This window comes from Anas acuta, chromosome 2, assembly GCF_963932015.1.
Source record: "Anas acuta chromosome 2, bAnaAcu1.1, whole genome shotgun sequence".
In the NCBI taxonomy this organism is placed as follows: domain Eukaryota; kingdom Metazoa; phylum Chordata; class Aves; order Anseriformes; family Anatidae; genus Anas; species Anas acuta.
In genome coordinates, this window is record NC_088980.1 from 67,980,995 (window position 1) to 67,995,887 (window position 14,893).

The following is a 14,893-nucleotide window of genomic DNA, read 5'->3' on the forward strand; positions in this document are numbered from 1 at the left end:
TCATTGCACTTTTCCTGTTCAATAAGATTTGAATAAACTTAACAAATTTATTAGGTAGATGATAGAGCTTTTAAAAAATTATCATGACACACTGTGACAAATATTTTACTAGGATCCAGTAGAAATAGCTTTAACTCATATTCCCATTGCCACTTCAGAGACTGAGAGATGGAAAACAGTGCAGTTCATATAGAGAATCCCAATTCATATTTTCTTTTGAATATTCATTATTTAATTAAGATTAGAAAGATAAACAAGGGGATTGGATAGCTATGGGAGACTGGTAATATAATTATTATTATTATTATTTTTTTTAATGTAAGCCTAGACTGGCAATGTCTGAAGGTTGTAATCTTACAGCTACTTGATATTTTAAGTGAAAAGTTTTCTGTGTTATCTTACTTCTTAACCCAGATGCCCACCTTATAAACATGGCTATTCCAGGTGTCACTAAGAGCTGGATCCAGCAGATAAATCATGAACTAAGCCTTCCTCTTGCCTTCCTAACTTTAGCTTTACCTGCCTCAGTCCAAGACCTCTTTCCATTTGCTACCAAACTCTGGTCTGCAGCTTTTGTCACTAAACTTTCTTGAGAACATTTAACACTGTTGCTTGGCACAGTGAAATGTCCTAGGCATGACAGCCTGGTGCCCATGCCTTTTGGGAACTATAAATGTTTCTGTTTGGTCCTTGCTGTCACTGGGATGTCTCTGCTACACTGGCAAGAGCACTTCTCTGTGGGACAGCCAGGGAAGACCAAGCTACACTTTTTCTTGGTGTGTTCCTCTGTGGCTGCACCCCCTGCCAGACTGTGGGACTCAGTTGCCCTAACAGAAAGCTCCCAGCTTTGCTGGAGCAAGAGATGGGGCAGGAGCCAGCTCCCAGACCTTCCTGGGGAAGCAGTGTAGGTGGTGATTCTCCCGGCTGGAGAAAGAAAGTCAGTGACAGTATTTGTGGGGGTGGGAGAAAACATGGGTCCCTGTTCTGGAGACTTATAGTGAACTTAAGCCAAAAGCAGTCCAGGACTATGAGGGCTTAGGTCCCACTAACAGAGAAGCAATGGTGGAGGGAGTATTGCCCATGATACAACTGCCACGTGGAGAGCTGGAAGGTCTCAATGTGAGCCAATTTGGTCATGTCACCTTTGCAATCCAGGTACGTGCAATGCCTGACAGGAGCCTGCAGGATTTATTGTATCCATCTGAGGCTCTCTGCTGAGACAACTGGCAAGTCATACTGTGTTTTAAAGCAAATATGCTGTTTCTGCTTTACTTCTAAATAATTTAAACAAGTTATGTTAAAAGCTATACACAGAGATATTTGTAATATATTTTTTTGTAGTCTGCTTTCATACTCTGATAATATTGATTTTAGAAATATAAAGGATTCTTTGCAAATAACTTTCCCAGTGCCTTATTTTTCAAGAGAGATTCCTACCCTTCATTGAAAACAGACAGGTTCTTGTCTAGAACTTTTGCATTCTTTCTTCCAAAATGTTTTTGGCTTTAAGGCTTGACAACAGTAGATAATTTTACACTTGTAGCTTGTATTTTCATGTTTTTCTGTATTTTTGGAAACAATCTTTTTTTTTTTTTTAATTTATTTACTTTTTCTTTTTTATTTTTTTGGCATGTAGGTCTCAAAGTACCACAAGGAAGTCTCTCACCAGAACAAACAAAAGTTGCAAGCCAGGATTCATGAGCTCTTTCAAAGGTATGTCAGATAAGAACTACTTTGTGCTTCCAACTAATGTGCTTTCCCTCCAAAGGCCTTTCAGTGCTTTACGGATATTAATGAATGGAACTTCTCACAGACAAAGAACCTCAGACCTAGAAAAATTAAGCCTGTGCTTCTGAAAGAGGCCTCTGTTTTTTGGTTACCTCCGTTTTCAGATACCAAGCCTGGGCTGCAATTTTTAAATGCTATGCACACTGCTTCAGAAGGTGACCAAATGGCCTCTCCTAGTGTCCTTCATCCCTGCCTCTGAGTTACCCTAAGAGAGTACAGGAAATATGAATTGGAGCAATATTTTCATGATCAAACAATGCATGACCATCAGATAAAGACATGTATCAAAATACCTGTAAAGAAATGAATAGAGGAAATAAATAACTCTCATGGATACAGCTTAGGAAGCTCTGTTCTACTGTGACAATTGATGAGCATGCTGGTGAGCACAAAAGATGCCTAATTTTACTGACTAAAATATTCTCTTGAATCTAATACCCAACAAAAGGGGAGAAAAGAGGAAAATGTTGCAACCCAAAAAGAGATCAACTGTGGTTATTTAAATGTTTGATGTTCAATAATGAAAACTGTTTACCTTCATAATAGTGTATTAGCAGCTAATAAAGGCAATAGATACAGTAGTTTAAAAGTAATAAAATCAACAACAAAGTGTATTTAATTTTAAATTGAATTGCAAGCAAATGGGTGTCCTAATGAACCCCTGTGTCAATGCAGCTCTAACCAAATTAACTGAAATAATTTCCATCATGAGAAACTAAATAAGTACAAAGTTCCAAACAGACCATTATTTTTGAGGAGGAAAGTTAACTTCTCAGATGTTTCAACTCTAAGAGCTAGCTAGTGACTTTCAAGGCACATCTTCTACTCCCTCCATTTAGGGAAATTGGACCCAAGTTTACCTGAATGCAGCTCAAAGATAAAACTTTTGAGGTTGGTTGACCATGCATTTCTTGTGTTCAGTCCTTAACACCGCAGATTCTTGTCATTAGTTTTGGTCAGTTGTGGCCTGGGCAAAATTCCCAGTTATGTCATTGACACTAATGTCTATGCAGACCTTCCAGCTAATTCAGATGTTGTCTGTGCATTTACATGATTCAATTTTCCTGGTAGAAGAATCTGCAAAACAATTGACCTATGTGCCATTGACAATTTAGCTGATGCAAATCTCTATATATGTTTCTAAAATAATCTTTAAAAAAAAAAAAAGGGTAAGCATGTGTCAAGAATTTGGAGACAGGACTACCTATTTTGCATTATTGTAAAAGACTTAGTTCTCCATTTGATTCTGCTGAGCACTAAAAATGGAGATTTTTCCATACGTTACAGTGTATTTTGTGCATCCTGTGCATTAAGTAAGGTGGTGTTGGGGTATCCTGTAAAATTCTGTACTTACACCACTTCCCGGAGTTCTGTTTTGGTCTGTGGATCTCCCTTAAGCGAAAATTCCTCATGGTGATATAATTACCCCAAAAACTACTTTAACAAAAAGTTAACATATGAATGCCAATGAAAGTTTAATGGTTGACATACAGATGAAAAGCTGTGTGTGTGCATTTATGTAGTTATATATACATATACAATTTATCTATATAATACTACTTTAAATTAGGTTTATAAAAAATACAAGATTTATATCTAAAGCTATAAGATTGTTTTGAAAAAAAGCCTCAGATTGATAAAAGCAACTCAGTCCCTAAGGAACTGATGATTCCCAAAAACATGTTTCAAAGCTGTCAATTGGTCCTAAAAGTGTCAACAGAGACAATGACTTCCTACTTTAATTTTGTTAATCTTGAATCTGAGCCTAAAAGTTCCTTTATCTCAACATGTGGCACAGACTGACAAATAAAGGTTGTATTACTGGAGTTGTGACTGTATTTTTCCTGTGTTACTTTTTGAAGCCTATCCATTTCTCTGCATTGCACACTGTTGTTTCCCCTAGGTGTTCTCTGCAGGGTTTATGATATATTCCAGGAAAACATCAAACTGTGATGTAGTTCCAATGGCAAGTGTTTCTCATGTCTGCACTGTAGTTGATTTCTTTGCAGTTCTTCCCTTTTCCCTTTGTAGCCACTGCAGAGCAGAAGGTCAGCCATTGACAGCAAAGGTGAATGGATGTGAAGAAGAAATTGTAACCAGCTTTGGTAACCTTGCAGGCATGAAAACTGGATTAAATGGAGCAGCAAGATTTTGTGGGAAGGTAACGTTCTCCACAAGTGCTCTTTTTGCTAAAAGACTAGATCAATTGTATTGCATTATCCTATATTTTATTTCCTTTCATGGTTTAAGAGGATAGAATTTAGCAGGTTTGAAAATATTCTTTACAACAGTAGTAACCATACACTTAAAGAGAACATCTAAAGCTATTAATGGTGAATCATTTGGGCATGACAAGAGTTCTTCAAAACAGTTTGTCAGTGCTGGCCAAGCAAAGTCTTTCAGCAGGAGATGAGAAAGTTATGCCACCATGCAAATGAGACAGGCTTGAAATATGATGAATCTTCTATCTCCTTTTCCTACTCAACTGACACTCGCTTTCAGGAAGGTTGTAAATGCAAGAGAGATTGTGGTATAATTCCTCAGACTGGCGTTTCTGCCCCCCAGTCACTATTCGATTATCTTCCAAATTGCTGTGTTTCAGAGAGATAAAGATTTTTTATGGCTTGCTGACTTGAAACAACCAGAAGAGCCAGAAAAGAGATGGCTAACCGGCCATGCATAGTAATTCCATTGGTAAATGACAAAATCTTTGTTTGTATGACATTTCCAAAATTACTACAGAAGATGAATCTAAAATACAAAATGTCACATTTGGCATGCAAAACTATCACTATGTATTTCAGTATAAAATTCATAGAGGCGTTTAATTTAGAATGTGTTTAATAACGAAGTCTGCCTGCATCAGTAATCCTGCCTTGAGGTTTAAAAAGATTGTCTTATTTATTCACATAGTGTTAATTTTTTATATATGATTTAGAAACCAAAAATATTAAGGTTAAATCTTCATTGTTAATTAAGATTTTCTAATTAAGCTGAAAATAATTGTCATTCAGATTAGTTGTTAACTATGGTTTGTGTTGAAAAACAAAAGAACTTTAACAAATTCAACTGTTTATTTAACTGCTTAAATTAATTCCAGAAGCTTTCTATCTATATGGAAATATGCTATCTATTCCAAAATAAATCCAAGGCAGGATTAAAGAAGAGATTATTAGCTACTGTATGCTCAAATTGCAAGACTAGGAAACCTACTAGTCAATGTAGCCATTTGATTTTGAAGTGTGACACGGATTCTTATGTTACATTATGCTAGAAGAAGACTACTCTTGCACTAGAATTTTCTCAAAATAGTGGAAGAAATTGGTTCCTCATTGGGGGAAAACAATCACTGCTGATTTGAAGCACTAAATAATTAGTTATTGGAGAAGTCATTTTAGTCATTGAAGTTAACACTGGAGCTAACTGGGACTCCCTGTTATATGCATGATCTTGCAGAAAGTATTTGGGAATACTTTAAAAAAGTATTTCAGAAAGTATTTGTGAATACATACCAGAAAGACTGATATGTATGCTGATATAGTGGGATGGACCCTATACTATTACACAGATGAGACTTGCAAGGATCATACCACTATGCCTGTTTTCCTCTGCCAACCTCCACACTACAAGCTGAGCATACTAGAAAAGCACCAAAAAGACATTTCAGATACGCAACACAGCATTTATACCATACTAAGCATTCTGTAACTCAGACAACATCTTGTCAACAGCAAGGAGCAGATGTTTCCCTTTGTCTGGACTTGGAATAAAGGTGCCTGTAGGGAGTTGTTATTAAACTCAACACGTGTTGCACTTTGATTACTATTTTTAAGAGAATCTGATTATATGATAATCAGAAGGTGAAAGGATACTCTGCATATTACACAGCACTAACAGCCTTGGTAAGGCTAATAATTAGTATGAAAACATGGTATGCCCTGCCTCTCTGTGCCTGCAGCCTGCTCATCATGTCATGTATTGTGCCCGTCCTACAAAGCATTACATATTTTTGAAGGTGTTGCTTTCCAGTGAATCCTGCCTTACTATTGCAGACTAATGGTTTCTGGTGTCATACTTCAACAGATCCACCTTCCCCTCAAGGATTGAACTGAAGGATTTTATTAGCAGTATTTCTATTATTTTTTTATCTGTTATATCTATGACTTTTGACCTCCCTAATTGCAGATCCTCAGTTAGCAATAGGTAATTGCAGCCTGAACAAGAAATATGCTTCTTGGTAACTATTTTCGCGAAGAAATTTTTTCTGGTTAATTGTATGGTTAAAGTCAGCTCAACCCAGGTCAGTAACTCAGAGCTTTCTCCCTAGGTTAACTGCTCCAAGACATCACAGCCGATAGAAATTCACATCAAATGCCTGAGGGGAGTCAAAGATAAGGTTCCCAAAGGCCATTATACGCTGAAAGTTTCCATTCTCAACCGCTTAGGTGGTCACTTACTGCAGTGGCCCAAACTGAAGGAACAGCCTTGGATCAGGACCACTCTGCCTGTTAGTCATGATGGAAACTTCTACAACACTGAGATCTACTTCGGACAAAGTATCCACACAGTAAGCAACACATCTTAAATATGCTGTCTTTGCTTTGAAAGTTAAAACACATCCGCTTATTCTCCTTCAGGCTTATATATTTAATGCATTCCATCATATTCATAATTTATTTAATAATTTAAGGTGCAATTTAGGAAGGTGCATTTTTCCCCCCTAGGTTAACCCTCATCACTCACTCTAAAAGTGCCAAATATACACTACATCATGTAGTGTTGTCAGCTAATTTTAAATTTTACTTTTATTCTCTCTTATCTATGCAGCTTGTCAGCTATGTAATTTGATTTCAGTAAAGTAGCTTTAGAATAATAAATGAACGAGTGGGTGTATATAAACACATGAATGCCCAAATCCTTCTGTGAGTTTTTAGCTCCATTGACCCCTATTTGCCAAAAAAGCAGCATTTGGATTATTTTGGAAGGAGCCCAAACACTTGAGGCTCTATTCTGTCTTTTGTGACTGAGGCATACATATTTTCCTGCCTAAGCATGCTGTGCATGGCAGGATTGTTGTGTGTCAGTTGCTTGCTCTTGTAGCTAATGCCTAGTGCTGGTTGAAGCATTGGTCTTAGCTAAACTCTCTGGCACACAAAAGCTTCTTTACAGTTTGGGAATCAACCCTGTTTTTTCTCAGTGTCTTTTTCTGTTATGAGGCATTGGTAGATTAGGAAGGACAGCTTTTCTGTTTTCAATTACTATTTATTTTACAGTACAACCTGAACGGCAGATTTCTTTCCTTCACCCCATCCACTGTATTAAGCATTATGTAGATACAGAACAGAAAGACAGTCCCTATTCCTTTCAGATAAAGCAAATTTACATGTCCAACATTGATGCTTAGAGTTACTTGTGGATAGGTCATTTCATCTATTGGGTTTGTGATATGTGAATTGCCTCTAAGTCACATTTTCTGCTGTTTAATTGTTTATCATTTGTAATAGATAATGAACAATCTGTTCATAAATACAGCTGTTGGCATGAAAAGAATCACACATACAAAGAGGGAAATTGTGAATGTGACTCTCACATGATGTTAAAACAAATACATATAACTGTCAGAGAAATCACTGATGCCAAGTTGAGATTCCTCCATAACTGGGAGGATGAAGTATTGTCTTCTCAGATTTCATTGAAAGAAGACTAAGGGCAGTACTACTGAATGACTCCATCAAGCCCCACCTCTTGCTTTCAGCATTGTGTTTCTCCTGGGTCTCACCTGCTGCTTTGCTCCCACTGGGGAATGTCCCCTATTCAAAACTGCATGGCTTAGTTCTCACTACTAAGCAAGAGCTAGTTCAGAATGACCAGTCTCTTGTCCAGCTCCTCCACAATGCAAAGGAATCACAGAATCACAGAACTGTCTGTGTTGGAAGAGACCTCAAGATCATTGAGTCCAACCTCTGACCTAACACTAACAAGTCCTCCACTAAACCATATTGCTAAGTTCAACATCTAAACGTCTTTTAAAGACCTCCAGGATGGTGACTCCACCACTTCCCTGGGCAGCTCATTCCAATGCCTAACAACCCTCTCAGTAAAGAAGTTCTTCCTAATATCCAACCTAAAACACCCCTGGCATAACTTTAGCCCATCCCCCCTCGTCCTGTCACCAGGCATGTGGGTGAACAGACCAACCCCCGCCTCACTACAGCCTCCTTTAATGTATTTATAAAGAGCTGAGCCTCCTTTTCTCCAGGCCTCAACAAGCCCAGCTCTCTCAGCTGCTCCTTGTAGGACTTGTTGAGGAGTATGTGCAAAGTCTGAATACTTGTCTTTCTATGAATCTCTGCTGAGTTGTGCAGATGCCTCAAAAACAACTTAGAGATGGCTAATTTTGCTTCATTCAAAGGTCTGAGAGAAATGTTCGGTAGTTCTACCATTGTTGCAGAGTTTGATATAAAGTACCCTTTGAATCTCACAGAGGACATCTTCACCAAACTTAATTTTAGTCTAGTTAACCAGTGTGCAGGTCTCAGGGAAGTCCAATTAAAATTCAGGACCAGGAGGAGCAGTTGGACTAAATGAACCCCTGTTGATTCCCTGTCTTCATTACTGTATAATGGATAGGAAAATCTGTCATAATTTTAGAAAGCCTCCTTCATCAGCTTATTCTAAATACATACATGTTGTATCCTGAACATTTCTACTTTTCTGTTCTTCCACTTTGGAATTGCCACAAAATCTTAAGGTGTGTTTCAAAAGAAACCCCTAAGATCTGTGCTGAGATGGGGAAAATTTCATGCTTCAGATGATTCGTGTCTACTACAAAACTTAGTGTAAGCAGTGAGGTCTTATTGGTGAGATGCAGATGAGTATCTGGAGTTAAACACAATCATAAATACAGCACTGTTGCCCTGGGATATATTACAGGGGGGAAATGCAAGTGCTCACAGATGAAGAATAAGCTTTTGTTTTCATTGACCAGAATAATGATAGGAGTTTAGTGTAAACATGGTGAAAAGGAAGACATGCATGCTTGATATTGAAGGAAAGCCTAGTTTTAACTAATACATTAGAGAAATTGTTCCAGAACACTACATCCTTCCAAAAATAATAACCTTGTCATGTCGGCAAAGTTGGTGTCAGCATGGGTTACCTGCTGCGTACAGAAAGTGCTGGTCATGTAAGTTAGATCTGCCTCAGGGCTAGTCTGACTTGCGCACCTGACCTTTCAGAAATGTTTTTTGTTCATTAATCAATGTTCTTTGCTCCAGCTTGCCAGCTCCCCTTCCTTCCCCTCCTTCACTGTCCTCCTTTCTAGTTTGTCAACCTACCTCCCCCAACAACCTCTGACTACATACTAGACAGTGGCTCCTAATAGTTCCAGTTGAATTTTATTTGGTTTTCAGTAAGGCCAGATGGTCACACAAATTATACTGGACAAAACATACATGGATGCTTTGGATAGGGATAAAATGTAACTGCTGTTTCAAATGACTCTACCATTTTAGGAACAGCACCTAACAGCATGATCTGAAGGAGACTTGTTTTAGACCCTGCATTTCAAGGACATTTTCACACATTTAATTTATGCAAAGGGACTGTAGGCTTTCTGTGAGTTAATGATGTCTGGTTTACATGAAGCAGGAGCTAATCTGAAGCTTCACTCACCTTCTAACACAAATTGAAGTCAAACTCAATCTGAAACAAACAAAAAAATGCAGTAGGTTAAAACTAGAGGTAAAGAACCTTTGTTCTTAAACTTTCAATATGCACTGACAGATTTTTGCCAAGTTTGCATTCAAAGTTGAGTAAGAAGAGGATAGGAAAGCAGAAAGCAGAAATGCTTACTTTGCATCTGGTAAGGCAGTTATTGAAATTAGATTTTCCTTGACAGTGCCTACAAAGTTGTAACTGCATCATCTTTACACCAGTCCAAAGATTTTACTAGTATAATTTCCTTACCAGTGTCTCATAGTGGCCAAAATCCTACTATAGTTAAGTCCTAGATGTTCAGTGAACATTTTTTGCTTAGTGTATTTACAGCAATGCCTTATTACTCCGAAGGATCCATGTCACATCACTGGTGCAGTGTTAGCAAGTCTAGATTATTACATTTTTCAGCTTAATTATGACTTTAAGAGCAGAAACAAGAAGTTGTGGTGCATGAAAGTCTGATTTTGCTCAGAAAAATAAAATTAGTCCACTTAGCTTAGTTCAGTGAACATTAAAACAGCTGTACAAAATAATTATAACAGTAAGATATCCCACACTTTTCAGAGTCAAAATATTCATTGCCTTCAATGGAATAAAAATTGAGTGTGGCTAAAATGGCACACTTTCTTTAAAACAAACAAACAAACAAACAAAACAAAGCACACACACAACTGTTTTCACCTATAATTTGTTATCATTACAAAAATAATTTCAACTATACATTGAAAGTTTCTCCTACTACAAAAAGTGAATTTGAAAGAAATGTTCCTATTTCAAGTATATGCAGATTTTTAAATTAAATTATAAACAGACTTGGAAACTTTTCCCAGAAAAATATTACCTGTTAGGAAGTGAGGTTTTGTTCAGAAGGGGAAGTTCAGGTAGGAAATTTTCAACATTTATGAATAACACTGTAAGCTGATGAGGTTGCCTGCAAGTGACATTTAGAAAACATTCATTAAGCCACTCATTCACCTGCAATGTCAGTTCAGCTCTAATTAAGGGAATCACAGAATCATAAACCTGTTGAGATGGAAAGGGACCTCTGGAGGTCATCTGGTCCAACACTCCTGCTCAGGCAGGGACATGTGTGAAGCTTCAGGGCCAATTTTATTGGTGTTGGGCTTCTCAAGCTGCCTTTTGACCACAGTCTCACTGCACCCATTTGGCAGCTGCCCTTCTTCCGTGCCAGCCTCTCAAAATCGGTACTTTGGCAAAAAGAATGTGAGCTCCAGGAGTATGTCATCACAGGAGTGACACATTTTCCCCAATGTACCTGGAACTGGAGATGGCACTAAATCAGTCCATATGCATATTGAACCTGAGTTGGTGACAGAACAATTCACATATCTGTAGATTTTAAGGAGTATATCAGCTGGTTAATATTTATGTATCAGTGTGGCAAGGTACTAGCAATATTGTAACAGTAGCTGGGTACCATTTTGTTTTACTTGAGGGAAATTCAGTATGAATAAAACAGCAACTTTTCAAACGTGACATTTAATCCACACATGTAAATCATACCAGGAGATCTATTATTCATTATTAAAAGGGCACCATATTTTTATTACACTGAAAATGAAACACAAATGCTGTGAAAAATTTAGTGCCTTTTCCTGAAGTTTCAGGACACTTATCATGCAGTCATCTAGCAGAGGCTGACACTCATTTTAAAATATAGCTACAAAAATTAATAAATTTAAGTCTTTTGCTTAGAAAAAGAGGATGTTCTATTTCACTGAATGAGGTGGATTTATTTTTTATTTAAGGCTTCCGAAATACTTAAGATGGCCAAGTACTTTAGTAATGTTAAGATTCAGATTTAGATCTATAACAAGTAAAGTTCATATCTTTGTTGTTATTAGTCATTTCCAGCATTTTCTTCCCTGAAGTGCATTTTGAAAACTACATATATCAGAAACTGATTAGCATGTCCTAAGGTATTAATTCTTAAAATATGATGAAACAAACAGTTTCAAGGAACTTACTTTCTGTATGTCAGCAGCTGTCTAAGGACTCTGATGCTTTTAGTAATTACAAAACAAGGTATCATTAGGAAAAGTAGAGCACAAACTTTTTTTCTCCCTTATTTTGTTCTTTAGCTAAATGGTGGCACAGATGAAGAACATTTAGCTGTAGGACACTTTATAGGACATAGCATAAGACTCTGATACACTATGAAAAAGATAGGAAGTAATAACACATGGCAGTGCCAGAGGACTTCTAAAATGAGAGCCTCTTAAATTTTCCCTGGATGCAATTATTTGCAGTTGGGATGATAAGGTGCTATGTGTACCTTTTGGTAAATGCAAAAGCTAAGCTTAGATGGATGCTTGCATGTATTCGAAGACTGCAATTCTGATATTTTTTTATGTTATTTTATTTATTTATTTATTTATTTATTTTTCACACAGCAGGAACACATACATACGGCTGCGTCTGGTTTGTTTATCAGAATTTGTTTGGGATTTTGGTTTTCAGGTGCTATTTGCTAACAATCTTTTTGTAACAGATCCTGAAGATGTGTGTTTTCAGAGCAATTCGGTCCTGGCTGTATTACACCTCTGGGGACAGGTCATTATGGTGTATTGCAAGCAGCCCTCAGATTTGGTGCTGTTTACACCATGGGGCAGTTCAGTCTGGTGCTGGACCTTCAGCAGTGCTCCTCTTCCAAATGGTTGTGAACTTTTCTCCTCACTGTGGGTCTAGAAAACAGTGTCATCCTGTACCAATCACAATTCAGCTGGAGCCAGCTGAATTCCCAGAATGGCACTGGGGCACTTTGCTGCCCATTGATGGTCTTTACCAACATGGAAAGCTCCATTTCCAGCACTGTGTAAAGACTTGAAGGGATTCATTAAGTCTGGTGTGCTGGCATTATAAAGCCATTGCATAATAGTAGAATCTATTGCATCTACTGTATTAAGTGTTATGCAATTGATTTACATATGGAAAAGGTTAAAGCTTATCCCTGTTTTTGTTTTCAGTAATTATTTGGACTTATGTTGTATGTTGTCTAGTCATTGTGCTCATGTAGGATTCTTGGATTGTACTGCATGTGCTCTTGCAGCTTAGACCAAAGCATACTGCCCAAACACCTCAGAAATGTGACCTACAGTATAATGCATCACATCTAATTTAGGATTAGATATGGGGTCTGTATTGGAAATAGCTAGCAGACATATGTTAAAAATCAGGAGTGTCTTGGTACAGGCTTTTACTTTGGACTACTGTGTGTCCTCTTCCTTAATTAATGGGAAATTATATCTGTAAGAGTGCTTGGTATGAGCCAATGGATGCAACAGTTGGGTGCAATATCTTATCGGGCAGATCAGCTGAAACACAGAATGCAGCATTCTCCGCCTTTATCCTTAGCTCCAAGTAAACTGCAGACAACAGAGGACACCAAGAGCAAACTAAATATCTGTCAGAACAACAACAAAAAATAATGATGAGAGTGTAAAAATGTTGTGAGTGGAGCAATTCCAGGACTCACCAGATCTGCCATTCTGGGACTAAAAAAAGGCTTAAACTGTGTGTTGGTCCATATCTGCAAGCTGTGAGAACCAGAAAAACATCCTCAGAAGGCACTTTTTTTCTTAAAATATCTGGCTTTGAAGCACTTCATCTTTTCAATAGTTATCTACCTACCCTATGAGGAAAGAGTGAAGGAGTTAGGCCTTTTCACCCTGAAAAAGAGAAGGTTCAAGGGGGACCTCATCACAGTACTGCAGTACTTAGAGGGTGTCTACAAAGGGGACACAGGCTTTCTCTCCACAAGGAGACACATGGAGAAGACAAGGAGCAAGTGGTACAAGTTGCACCCAGTAGAGGTTTCATCTTTATATAAGAAAGGAAATTTACACAGTAAGAGCAATCCATCACTGTAACAACTTCTAAAGGGACATGGTGCAGCTCCCACCACTGATGGCTTTTAAGATGTGGTTGTACAAGTATTCTGGATAATATCATCCAGGCATCTCCTTCCCACAGAAAGATGGACCTGGTGATATTTTGAGGTCCCCTCTAACCTGTGCAGTTCTCTGATCTGTGAACTCAACATCAGCAGGCTAATTGCAAAGCTGTACAACGGAAATGCAGAGAGTACTTTATCATTAAAAAATAAGAGAGAGGGAGGACCTGTTTAAATATGCAAATTTTAAGTAGAATACACAAGAAAAGGGGGATTTGTTTGGAGGAGCCAGTATCCCCGTGTTTTTGCTGAAGGAGCTGTTATCTGAGTCCTGGAGAAGGGAACAGATCCTGAGTGAGGTCTGGACCATCCACGAGCATGACCTCTGCTGTGACAGAACTTTTCTGATCAGGGAAATGTCACTGTGTCCTAGTCCTGATCGAAACTTAAGAAGCCAGCAAGTGTTTTGCGAAATGTGTTTGAGAATTCAGAACTGCATGAGGAAAGAGAACTGGAAGCGAAGAGCCAAAAGGGGAGGAAAACTGTCTGTTACTGCTCTGGGGACATGGGAAGACCCAGGCAGGGAGAGTGTGATGAGCATCTCAGCACCTCATGCCAAATGAACAGTGTCCTTCTTGGGCTCCTTGGTTTCCTGTGGTCTGTCAGCAAAGTATGTGTTCTCCTGACATAGAAGAAATAAAATGCTGTTTTGTGTACGGCCTACTGTATCACAGAAAACTGATGGTCTGACCAGGCTGGAATAAATCTCAGGAATAAATAACTGGCACAGGAGTGGCAAAAGAAGTAACCTCAGTTCCTGTTTTCAGCTTACAAAGGCAAATTCTTCTCTTGCACAATGAGGTCAGAATCTACCCAAGCCAGCGGTATATCACCCGAAACTCTCAGGGAGGCTAGTGCTGGCTGTACCATACATTACTACTCCCTGCTGGTCAAAGAACAGAGAAGAATTAGCAGCAGATGTGCCAGGACAATTAGCAACAGATGCAGAGGCTGAAGCTCACAGAATGTGAACATTATTTCCTGGTATTTGCAAAGATAAAAGGCCAGATTCTGGTCCTCTGATGTAAGGCAATAGAGCTGCAAGAGACAGAATCGGTGTTAACTGTGCCCTGAGTTATCTCCTGGAAGAACAGGAGGCGCTGGAAAATTGTCACTGTTGAATGGCACAGAGGTGTTTCCATCAGGGCAGTCAGAACTGCTCTGGGAAGGCATTGGGGTGCCTTGGCCAGGAAATGCAATTCTCCTGGGTGTGCAGGGCTTGGCAAGCAATGCTGAGCTTGCAGGCACTGCGCCATGAAAACTTCTGTCCCATACTACCCCATAATCAGGAGATTTTGGGTGCTGGATCACAGAGAAAGTAGTGGTACTACAGCAGCATTTAAGGAGACTCTCAAGAAACATGGAGAGAAGACACCTGGATGACCTATATCAGGCTTGAAAGGTCTCATCTCT

The 14,893-nt window shown here is 38.6% G+C and overlaps 1 protein-coding gene across 1 annotated transcript in view; it reads left to right on the top strand.

Annotated features, from left to right (window-relative positions):
* The first annotated feature begins 1,059 nt into the window (after window positions 1-1,059).
* The window catches only part of LOC137851573 (uncharacterized), a 37,959-nt gene continuing 24,125 nt past the window's right edge, over window positions 1,060-14,893 (top strand). The window contains exons 1-4 of the mRNA XM_068672819.1: window positions 1,060-1,155; window positions 1,637-1,713; window positions 3,820-3,949; window positions 6,116-6,355. Of these exons, the coding sequence (XP_068528920.1) occupies window positions 1,060-1,155; window positions 1,637-1,713; window positions 3,820-3,949; window positions 6,116-6,355 (543 nt within the window). The remainder of the gene's footprint in view (window positions 1,156-1,636; window positions 1,714-3,819; window positions 3,950-6,115; window positions 6,356-14,893) is intronic.